This window comes from Electrophorus electricus, chromosome 17, assembly GCF_013358815.1.
Source record: "Electrophorus electricus isolate fEleEle1 chromosome 17, fEleEle1.pri, whole genome shotgun sequence".
In the NCBI taxonomy this organism is placed as follows: domain Eukaryota; kingdom Metazoa; phylum Chordata; class Actinopteri; order Gymnotiformes; family Gymnotidae; genus Electrophorus; species Electrophorus electricus.
Window position 1 is genome coordinate 3,172,610 of NC_049551.1, and position 11,951 is coordinate 3,184,560.

At 42.0% G+C, this 11,951-nt stretch overlaps 1 protein-coding gene and 1 long non-coding RNA gene across 2 annotated transcripts; both read left to right on the top strand.

The window, feature by feature from the left end:
• Positions 1-2,054: 2,054 nt before the first annotated feature.
• drg1 (developmentally regulated GTP binding protein 1) lies at positions 2,055-6,684 on the top strand. The gene is made up of 9 exons (XM_027006423.2): positions 2,055-2,269; positions 2,852-2,975; positions 3,549-3,724; positions 4,099-4,168; positions 4,263-4,432; positions 4,919-5,049; positions 5,286-5,453; positions 5,736-5,858; positions 6,314-6,684. The coding sequence occupies exons 1-9, from the start codon at positions 2,231-2,233 to the stop codon at positions 6,411-6,413; spliced, it is 1,101 nt and encodes a 366-aa protein (XP_026862224.1). The 5' UTR covers positions 2,055-2,230; the 3' UTR covers positions 6,414-6,684.
• Positions 6,685-9,732: 3,048 nt separating this feature from the next.
• On the top strand, positions 9,733-11,573 carry LOC113575170. Its single transcript, XR_003410387.2, has 4 exons — positions 9,733-9,870; positions 9,936-10,010; positions 10,140-10,183; positions 11,066-11,573. It is a non-coding gene; the product is annotated as an uncharacterized LOC113575170 (long non-coding RNA).
• The last annotated feature ends 378 nt before the right edge of the window (positions 11,574-11,951 follow it).

Below are 11,951 nucleotides of genomic sequence, written 5' to 3' on the forward strand. Positions count from 1 at the left end.
GCAAACAATTTACTCTTCTCAAAATGAATGCATCTAAAACTATACTTGCACTTTTTCTGCACTTCAATGCTGACTGACTATACTATGAATTTGTGTTGCTCATTAAAGGAAAATAACTAAACCACCTTTAGTCATTAGATGGCCAGAATGTACAATATTGACTGTGTAGACAAAGAGTAGGATATGATAACTAAATTCAACTCCATATGTCCAAAATGGGACCTCTACCTGAAACTGTGCTTATTCTTAGATGTTAGACTGCTACTATTACTGCTGCATTATTTTCAAACTCTCGAGTTGTTCTTAGTGGCAAAGTGCATATCTCTATCCAGCAGCTGAAGTTACAGCGAGACTCTGACCTCCCTGTATAAATGACCTTCTAAGCTCAATGACCAGAGAGCTACTGAATGCTATTTATGGATGTATCACATCTATTTAAGAGCAGGAAACAACTTGTATTTGTTTGAAAATGCCTATTTTTATATTCACAAGGACAAGCACACCCCCGAACGTTTCTTTCCTGAAGGATGTAACACAAATAACTGTGCTGTGGGCATGTGACTGGTGTGTGGAACCAAAGCTTTTAAATTGGAGGAAAGTGTTTGACACTCGACAGGTAACTCTGCTGTTGTTGTTTTTTTAATTGGGGGGGGGGGCCTCTGGAAGAAACTAGTAATACAGGCTCCAGGGGTGGTATTTCTGTCCCAGCATAGTAACATTTCTCCGGAATGTTCCCTCGACTTGTCTAACCTAAGCCATGGTGAGGGCCGGAGTCTGCTCATGGATGTCACACACAGAATGACCCGTACTGTGACATGTGACTGTCACCAAATAACTGTGGGTCAGTTTGACCAAAAGGACAGAAGAACAATTTTCTAGACAGATCTTGCTTAGTTCATACACTAAATAACTCTGACAATGGATATTCTACACTGAATACCATTCTTAGGCTAAGGCTAACTCTAGTCTGCACAAAACCAGCTGTATGAGTTGTAAGCAGTGTGGAGTCTGCTTTTTGGTCAGTACAACGCTGTGATCTGAGAGTTATATATATATATATTTTGACCCTTTCTGAGAGTCTTGTGAAGTGTATCTGATATCTGGAGGTTTGATGCCAGTTGCCCGCATGTTACGGACTGACCTGTGATTTTATTTTGGATGCCTGACTCATCTGATGGGCCAATGCTGGAGGAGTGTGTTACGTAGCATGACCAAGCAGAAACACAAGGTAGCCCATCCTGTCTGGTGTAAGGGGTTACACATGTACACAGATGGGTGGGGGATCCAGCAGTTTCACCAACATTTGAGTGATTATACTGTATGCAAAATGAATATGAACAATAAATGAAACTAGTTACCAAAATCTTTGTGTATTTAATGGCGATGTTTGTGTTGTTTTAATGTGAAATATGTTTCTACCCTGGAATTTATTCATTTGGGTAGTTTTCACACTTCAATACACAATAACATTAAGATAATCATGTTCAGGGTGTAACCACTAAAGAAACATTCAGAGTTGTAAATTGCATTTCTGTGCAGTTATATTTGATTAATTTAAAATTTGAGAATATAGTTTAATTATATAGTGTATATTTTAGTGTACATGTTTACAATTTTTATAAATGCATTAAATTAATGTTGAAATATTTTAAAGTTTCAGACATAGGTCCTTCATCAGCTGTGCAAGCGAACTGTACTTCACTACAATTTTGAATAGCTCTACATCTCTTACTACAGTACATTAGAATCCTCACCTGGAATTTTCTTCTTTTTATATATATATATATATATATATATACACACACACACACACACAAAATATATTTTTTAGAAGACATTAACATATCAACATAATATATATTAGAACTCACATGAGAGGGTTGAAATGTCATATAAATATATAATATGTAAACGCATGTGTAATATGTAAACAGAGTAATATTTAGGCAAATTTACAGTTTTACAAAGAAACATCTTTCATTTTTGTACTATCTCCTCCTTACCACTAGGTGGGGATATGCATCCCTTAATTCGCCGTGTCTTTCCCACGAGAGCGCTGTCTGTCGCTCGTGCGGCAGCATGACGGTTAGCAGCGTCTAAATGCAGCAGCTCAACGCTAATACGTGAGGAAACGGGCTCCTTTACTAATGTAAAGAAAGTCAAAACCTAACAGTAGGCAGTTCTTTCCTTTTAGACCTTAGACTGTTCGTTCGGAAGAAACAGCACCAAAATGAGTTTGCTTGCCAAAATCGCTGAGATCGAGAATGAGGTAGGTTTATGTAGCTTGTTCGAGTAGCTGATTAGCTATACTATGCTAACTGCTCAGCAGCTTTGAGCAGAACCCCGCGAGTAAATGTTACTGAACCACGGATCCACTTTATAGCCTTTTGATTGTTTTGATGGGATTTTAAGTAGCAAGATAATTTACTATGTGTTTAGTTTGGCTTGCAACAAATTGATACAGCGTTAACTAACGCTAACTAGCTTGTTGATTTCTTGAACCTCCCAGGACAGTTCAACCCGGCCGGCTAACTAACTCTGTCTACTTGCTGGCTATGACTATAGATCATGAGGACTGCGATTTTTGCTGTCTAAGTAGTACACTTACTCTGACAATACACCTGCGTCGCAGGCTGGTAGCAAACGAGTCCTAGCACGAGTTGGTGCATGTGATCCCATTACAAACTAAACACAGAAGATACGTCTGTCCTGATATTTATCCAGATAGTACTCTGGTGTCCGTTTGATTTGTTTGAGTGGTTTGGCTGTGCTGCGCTTGCTCGGAAGGACCTGACGGCGATCTTGAGTTGTTTGCCGGACTCGGGCGCTAAACTGTTCTGTTGTGTTGCAGATGGCTCGTACCCAAAAGAACAAGGCCACCGCGCATCACTTAGGTCTGCTGAAGGCTCGACTGGCCAAACTCCGGAGAGAGCTCATCACTCCTAAAGGAGGCGGCGGGGGAGGCACGGGAGAAGGTACGAGGATGGACGTCGGTGGACCTCACGGGGCCGTTGTGCTCTATTCCATCTCAGTCCTAATAAAGGCCATCAGGGTGTCCGATCATACATTTCCTCTAAGTGGGGTCAGAATAAAGTTAACTAGGCTTAACTTTAATAACAAACATGGAATAGTTTGAGAATAGTGATTGGTCAGTTAAATGCCAGTTATAAGATCATCTAAAGTGATAAGTGGAAGCTGGTTGTTTAAATTTTTTTTTTTTAAACTATTTTCTTTAGACTGTGGACATGTATTTAGTTTATAGAACTTTTATTTAAAATAAGTGCACTGCAGACACTGCACATCTACTTAAGCAAACAGTTAATACAGACAATAAGTGTTAAGTGATTGTTCAAATTCAGTCATTTTGTTGTTTCTCATTTGTTGTTGTTAAATTGTGAAATGTAATAGGATGCAAAAACAACCGAACAGCATATCAGCATTATATATTTACCACTGACCTCCCTGCTCTCTAAGTGTCAGCTGACACCCATATCAGTCAACTACCAGCTGTGACCCACTGAGATGCAACAAATGCTTCTGCGTTTCAGGCTTCGATGTGGCGAAGACGGGAGATGCACGTGTCGGCTTTGTTGGCTTCCCCTCTGTGGGAAAGTCCACACTGCTTAGTAACTTGGCGGGGGTCTACTCTGAGGTGGCTGCCTATGAGTTCACCACACTCACCACTGTTCCAGGAGTCATCCGCTACAAAGGAGCCAAAATCCAGGTTCAGTCTCAATAAATGTCTCTCAACATCCTAAACTCCAAGATCATTCTTCAGTGACTTCTGTGCAATATACATTGAAACAAATATGAATGGTATGTGGTTACAAGAGTGTGGAATGAAAGTCTGGAGCCCACAATAAGTCCTTGGAGCTTAAGAGGTTAATGTTACAAGTGCATATTATGTCAATATATTCTTGCTGTGTTTTTAAATGTCACACACACTGCATGAGAACATTAAAAGCGTTCCTATATCTGCCTATGTCAAATGATGTAAATTTTTGTTTTAAAGACCACAAGTTAAATCCATGTGTTCAAACAGCTGTTTAATGTTTAGTGGTCTGCCATACTGAACTGCTGTCTGTCACAATGTTTTAGCTTCTAGATCTTCCAGGTATCATAGAAGGAGCCAAGGATGGGAAAGGCAGAGGGCGGCAGGTAATTGCAGGTAAAAACTAAAAACATCAAAAATCAGGTTCCACCCATACACCAGGCTTGTTGCAGTTCTTGGTGCCCTCATGGTCTGCGTCCTGCCTTCCCAGTGGCTCGTACATGTAACCTCATCCTGATCGTTCTGGACGTGCTGAAACCCCTCGGGCACAAGAAGCTGATCGAGCACGAGCTGGAGGGATTCGGCATCCGTCTGAACAAGCAGCCGCCCAACATCGGATTTAAGAAGAAGGACAAGGGTGGCATCAACTTCACTGCTACTGTATGTGCCACAGAGCAGGCTATGCTTCATTGACCCACGTTTATCAAAATAAAAGTCTTGAATTAGGATCTATACACTCATTAGAAATGTTCATTTACTAGCAGCTTTTGCTGTAGATGTACTATTGGCATCAGTTTGTGTTAACTATCCTTCGACTCATCAGCGGTTAGTTTCTCATCAAAGGTCTACTGTTGGGTGGATGTTTTTTGGATGCAGAGAGCCGCTCTTAAGCCCCTGGTGACATGCACAGGCTCCTGGGACAGTTCTGTACCTGATATGAGAAGGGTACTGTGGATGGCATGAGTATGTCACTGTCATTGCTGCTTTGAGATTGGTCTGCCACCCGAAGAATTTTAAGTTGGCAGTGGTCTTGTGATTAGCGACTGACCACTGATGAGTTGGAGGATGGCTAGGGATGCTCCTTCTTGCTGGAGTATTGTCTCATTTTGCTCTCGCTTTGTCTCTGTGTTTACTCTTGTCTCGCAGTGTGCTCAAAGTGAGCTTGATGGCGATACAGTGAAAAGCATTCTGGCCGAGTACAAAATTCACAACGCTGACGTGACCCTGCGAAGCGACTGTACAGCTGACGACCTCATAGATGTGGTGGAGGGAAACAGGTAGATGCTCACTGTAGGGTCTCTTACCCCCTCACTGTAGTGTGACTTATTATAGGCCCCCTTATCCCTTTACTGTAGATCCCCTTAACCCCTTATATCAGGACTACTTACTGCAATAGACAAAAATAAGCACTTTTGATGTCATTTTAGTTGGCAATGATGTATTAATTAGTGCCCTTGTCTCTGCCAAGGAATGCAGATGTTATTCTCTCACTGTTTCTCCTTTGCCTTGCCAGAGTTTATATCCCTTGCATTTACGTCTTGAACAAAATCGACCAGATCTCCATTGAAGAGCTGGACATCATCTACAAAGTTCCCCACTGTGTGCCAATCTCAGCCCACCACCGCTGGAACTTTGATGACCTGCTGGAGAAGATCTGGGACTACCTACACCTAGTGCGCATGTGAGCAGCTTCCCCATACAGCCAGTCCCTCAGGCAGCCACAGAGGGAGACGCAAGTGGAGGAGACCTGTCTGCAGCCTGGAGACAGTATTATGCTTATCCATAACAGGCAGTTATTAGAATTATGTCAGCCAAAAGAAACAGTACTCATTATCAAAATTACAGTGTGGCAGTGCTCATATTAATGCCTGTTAAATACTTGAAAGTGTGGATTGTGTTTGACTTTACATCTGGTGAAGTATAGCAAAACACAAAATGAACCATTTAAATGTTAATTTCTCAGATACACCAAACCAAAGGGACAGCTACCTGACTACACGGCTCCTGTGGTGCTTCCAGATGGTTGGACATCTGTTGAAGACTTCTGTCTGAAAATCCACAAAAACCTCATCAAGGAGTTCAAGTAGTAAGTAGCTACTGATTCATCATCCTAAATGGCTCCAGGCCGCCTTTGTCCAGACTGTGGCCCTCCACCTGCTTATCTGCCTTCTGACATCGACTGGTTGGGTTGGGTGCCATTCCTGTGCTTTGGAAATCATCTTTACAATGTGCCAGATGACCAGGACAAGGCAAGATCAAGCAGAAACCGATATGCCATCTACAGGGTTTAGTTCCAACCCTAATTTAACTGGAGCAGCTCATAAAGAGCTACAGGAGTGTTTTAACGTTTTAGAGCAATATGTTTTACAGTAGTGAACCAGACTTTAAGTAACCTTGCTAAAGTTTACTTCAGTTCATAGCCAAGAGCAGACCAGGGCATCCTTAGTGTAGGGTATGAAATATGCATAAATTGTGGGATTAATCTGGTGTGGCCTGACTTGTCTAACCTTTGACCTCAAATCCTGCCACCCCTCTGTGCAGTGCTTTGGTGTGGGGCTCCTCTGTGAAGCACAACCCTCAGAAGGTGGGCAAAGACCATGTGCTGGAGGACGAGGATGTCATTCAGCTGGTTAAGAAATGAAAAGACTCTTATCGCTTTACATGACTGACCCACTCTCTTCTAGTTAGTGCTGGGACTCTTCCGGAGGCCCAAAGCACTACCCATGATACCAACATCGTATGGTGATCTCCCCAATACCCCTTGGACTTTATTACACATCTCTATATGAATGTGCAGTAAATGTGCGTTTTCTGTTCAAACATGCATTAAAGCCAAAGGTGGGATGAATGCCATTAAAAAAAGGAAAACAACCTGTTGTCTTTGTAAGTTTAAATAAAATCCATAGCCTGAAGTTGCACATTTCATGTTTTTCCCTGGCAATATTAAAATCAATAATAGTCCAAAATGGTGCATGAAATATTGTCGTCGTACACCCCCCCCCCCCCCCCCCCCGCCCCGCCCCGCCCCAGTAACCAAGTTGGTTTCCTTGTTTGTTTTTTACAATAAATGTAAGGAGAACACTTGGGTGCGGTCATTTCAGTGTCAGTTATGAAATTAGGGAATCAAGTCAATCTGGTGAGACAACAACATGAGTGAGTAATCTACTTCGTCTGCCTGTAAATCAGTATGATAAACCAGAGCTCTTAGTATATAAAGCCTAGCACAGGGGCTAACGTGTGCTTTACCAATCACCATGCAGGGAAGGAGTCGCCAACCAAACACAAACACAAAAACGTACCGCTACAGGGACCCACAAGCTATTTTATTGTCTGCATTGCATTTAAATGTTCTTTTATTAAGCAAGTGCAACCAACTACAAAAAATAATGGAAAATGAGAGGCTTGCGAACTAGCAAACAACATGACGGAAAAAAACAATGGTAACTTCATAGTTAAGATAAAAAGAAAATAATATGGCATTTCTCAACATATATTTACGCAAATCTGTAACTCCACACACCTATGTTAGCATTACTATAGCAGTTCCATCTTTTTGCATTCGCTATTAACTGAGCTCCAGGACGTTTGCCGCATACAGTATACGACCAAAAAGATTATCCAGTACGTGGAAAAATACCTGGACTACCATTAAAGTTAATCCTATAGACCCCTATACAGCTTTTATGACGAGTCAGGTTTTCCTACCTGTCATGTAGCCGTATAGTTTGAGTTTAGTGAGACTAGCGTTTTACTTTCCACGATCAAATCTGTCTTGGATTCAGTTGTTGCTACTCGTAATAATTCAGTAATTTTAGTGTTAGAGTTGGGGTCAGGGTACAAAAAAAATCGATTCACAAACGTAGGTCGAGTCAAACACTGGTACTGAACACACAAAAATTGCCAACTACAACTTCTATTGTGCAGAAGACTCACTGAGCCCAATGCTGGTGAAATACTGCCATTTCTCAAGATTATATATGACACATTCGATATTCCGTGTTTAACCGTCGTGACAATTGGAGGACTGATACGGTTCGTATCGCTGAGGCAACTTTTCACACACTTCCTTTTCAGTGACTTTTTGGAACGAACGATATCCAGTGTCGGCTGCCAGGACCGAGTCTGACTGGCGTTTGAAAAAGGCTTGTCGGATTTCACTGCACAGTACCTACAAACTGTAGTTCATCCAGCACGCAGGCTGTTAGAATAATTCAATTTTTGTGGTATTCGAAATGTTATATTTTTCAAAGAAATGTTATATATCTGTATGAATACCGCGAGGCCCGTCAGCTGAAGGGCGGCACCTGTGGGGACCTTTTAGCTTGTAAAGCTAAGCGGCTCACTAGGGTGGTATTTTGTAAGTTTTAAAATGTGATGGTGACGTTGGGCATTTTAAACAGAATGGTTTCCCTTTCAGCGCGGTGAAAAAGATAAATCTTTCCACTGCAGTAAAGATGTTCGTGCTGATGTTTAGCTTTACATTTCCCGGACACTGGCATACTTCGACAGCTGGTTGACGTCGCAACGTTGCCATGGCAACAAACTTGGTTTCTTCCAGCCAGGAGTCAGTTCCCATAACACGGGCAAAGATTCAGGCATCATGGTCTCTGGTACGCAGGAAGGCTACAAATATGCAACAAAATGTGTATTAAAAAAAGACATGAAATGAACTGAAGATCCGGGCGGCGAGTGGTTGGCCACCCGTGCCTTAGAGGATCAGCGGCACGAAAGGATCCAGCTCGTCAGAAAAAGGAAGACGCTCTCTAAATAATCAGACGATTAAAAATGTGTGTCTTGCTTTATGTTTCTGTGATAATAATGCATATCTTTCTAATCTTATTTGTTTCATGGGTTTTTTGTTTTGTTTTGGTTTTTTGGAAGAACCTGTGTATTGACAATTGTGGGACACTTTGTGAGATGGTGGATTGCACTGGCCTCAGTACTTTACACAGAGGTCCAATATGTCAGTGATGGTCATAGTGCAGTCAACATGCAGGTGATGGACTGATAGTGGGAAATGCCCCAGTGAAACCAGTGAGTTGTCTCTTAAGATGACTTCTGCAGAGCAATGCTTTTAGCCAACTCGGTTTCAAGCAGCAAGATCCCAAAAAAACCTTTCTTTGAAAGCAGTTAAGGAAATGATGTAAAGCTATTTTTGGTACAAGCTTAGTTGAAAAATGCGTTATTCACTACAATAATTCATTCAGTAATAATAACCATGTTATTATAGCTGCAAGTTCCCCTAGAACAGCTTCATATCAATGGTTTAAGTCTTGAAACGTACTGAGATTGGCTGTGCCTTCATACACTGAGACCAGGTTCAAAAACCTCTTGATGCAACCTGAGCTGCAACACACCAACACAAGTCTGACACTTCTTCAGAAAAACAAAACAAAACAAAACAAAACAAAAAAAACAGTTACAGTCTGCTTAAAAAGCATGCCATTCATCTGGAGGGGTTATTGAGTTCAGCAGCAATGAAATGGAAGCAGAAAGATGTTGGATGTATGGTTGGAGCACGCGTGTGTGTGTGTATGGTAGCCTGGCTCCATCAGATAGCAAATGCAGCACTCCTTTGGCTCCGCCCCTCCCCCCTGCCGCACTTTCTCCTGTAAATTATAGCAGCACTTTAGCTAATGAAAGAGTTGAAGTCTGGGCACTAATAAAAGCCATTAAATGAATAAAGCACTTCCCCCTCTAACAAAATTAAAGAATCTGCCCCCCTTCAGGAGAGGGTAGACTGTATTAATATTTATGAAATGCGGAACGGGACCCCTTTTACCCCCTGAAGCGGCCCACACCCTGCCCCGCCCCACTAAGCCTCTCTTTCGCACCCCACCTATCCCAGAAGATCACGAGTGACCCCCACCTTAAGGTGGTGGGAGGGGCAGATGACAAGGGGGTGCTGGAGGAGACAATCAGGAGATTCTGTCTTCAGTCTGGGTCAGTCGGCTGCCCAGTCTGGACGCCCGGGTGGCTCAGAGCAGCACCACTGACTTACCCTAACCGCCCTCTCTTAGCCGCCAGCGCCACAACCACAGCAAGATCCTCGTCCTCGCTCACTGGTTGGACGGTGCCGGAGCAAGTCCAGAACTGAGGTATGGAATTTACAGAATGGTATCGGGTGATGAGTGCTTAACTTGTTTTACTTTTCTTTTCACAGAATTGCGTCAAATCTGACAGGGTGTTCCTGGACCAAGAGGACACTGGTATCTTGAAAGCCATTCTCCAGCTTTTTGTAAGTTTGTACTGGCAAATGTTGCTGGAACAAGCACTTTTAAACATTTTTCTTAAGAGAGCAAAAATAAGACTGCAGATTCTCTTTTAAATCATATACAGATATACACCAACTGCATAAATCTTACAGGGTGGATCCTCCCAAGAAGGTGTCAGTCCATCCTCAGAAACATGGTAAGAACAGAACTCTTGAAAGGAGATCTTGCTATTTCATTGATTCACTCATTCATACATTGTCCATTATGCTCTTAGACCAATGCTTTCCACTTTACAGAACATCAAAATGCCCATGCCCATCTCAAACCCTCACCCCTGGTCATGTTTGTCCTGTTCCTTTTCATCTTACTAAGTGGTCCAGTTGCTGGACCTTAAGAGTTGATTAGCGCAACCATTTATCCCATTGTGACTAAACCATCTCCAGGGAAATGATAAGTATGAGAGTAACAAGGTTACCCCTCAGATGGATGGCGAGTCTGAAGACTGGGGTTGTTTCCCTAACCGAATAGGCACTCTGTGGGCAGATGTGCTGTGCTTTTAGGTTGATGATCTATGTGAGAAAACATTACAGTCACCATTTCTGGACGGGAAAAAAAAAGCATGCTTTTGAAAATTATAAATGAAAATTCATTTAGTTTTTGCAAATTCATGTAGGACAAGCAGTGATTTTGCCTCCATCTTTGTCCTTGGACTACTTTTTTGGGGCCAGACCTTGAGAGACTGTCTTAGCCCACCATGTCACCAGCAAACTCAATTTATATTGGCTTTTCTAAAAGGAAAAACTAATACTAATTCACTCATAACAAAATCTTTTATTTTACAAAACGATGCATTTGCTATACCATTTCAGTTGTATTTATTTAATCTTTTTAACAATATTTTTTAATGCCAGTTTGTTAGTTTTAAAGATAAGAGGGAGGTATCAGATTTTAGGTAGGGGTGGAGTTTGGTTAGGTGGAGGTGGAGTTTGACGCAGTTTTGGCGCAGAAAGGGCGGTGCCCGCGTTTCTCTGCAGTGAGAGTACGACCTATGACTAATCTTTTTTTTTTTTCTTTGCAGATGTCCTGAGTTGCTCTGGTTCTTTAACACGTCCTCCTGTATCCCTTCAGAGGAGACATCGCCTCCGCTTCGGTCATCGCAACCTCACGAAACTCAGCTACCACCAAACACTCTAATCCCACTTTTTTTTTGGTTTACTCTCTTCTACAATTCGCCCCGTTTGGTCCGGCATCTCGAATGGAAACGAATGTTAAAAAGTGAAGGGAGAGAATGAGTTGCTGAATTGTGGAGTCGTTCTCTGATCATCGCTGAAGGATTTCTCATTCATTGACGTTTGAGTTTACTTTTTTTTTCCTTTTTTATTTTTTTGCTCCATCATCCATTTCTTCAATGTTCCATGGATATCCTACATCTGCCATTCATACACTGGATTCATTTCAAGACCTTAGCCTACTCACCTCTCCCATGACAGCGAACCAGTTGGTATGCGTGAAAAGCTTTGTGCGATGCTGCATTCTGCTTGGGTTGTTCTAGAGAAAGATGATGATTCGATTGGCCCCATGTCTCTGCCCAGGACGCCATTGTGCTTGATCTAACCATGCAGTTCCTCGCGTGTCCATGGTTGTGCCAAGCACTTTGGAGACTTGTGAGCACACTCTCCTTCCTCTTCTCTCAGTCTGTCTGTTCTCCAGTCAGTTTTCTCATAGAGTCAGTGGAACCTGGAACATGACCCTCTTTAGTTACCTCATCATGTCTTGTGCTTCGTTTGTCAACATCTTCAGAAATAAAGAATGATATGATTTTTTTTTTTTTTTTAAATCAGAAAACAACAAATTCTGCAGGTTTTTGGGTTGGTCTAGTCTGTGAAAAATATTCAAATATTCACCTTGGGCTTCTGTCACTAAATATCTATATTAAATGGCACTCCTTTGTAGATCTCAGTGCT

Coding starts and splice junctions, on each gene's coding strand:
- drg1 (XM_027006423.2), top strand. CDS start 2,231: ATGAGTTTGCTTGCCAAAATCGCTGAGATCGAGAATGAG. Junction 2,270..2,851: donor TCGCTGAGATCGAGAATGAG/GTAGGTTTATGT, acceptor GTTGTGTTGCAG/ATGGCTCGTACCCAAAAGAA. Junction 5,050..5,285: donor GATGTGGTGGAGGGAAACAG/GTAGATGCTCAC, acceptor TTGCCTTGCCAG/AGTTTATATCCCTTGCATTT.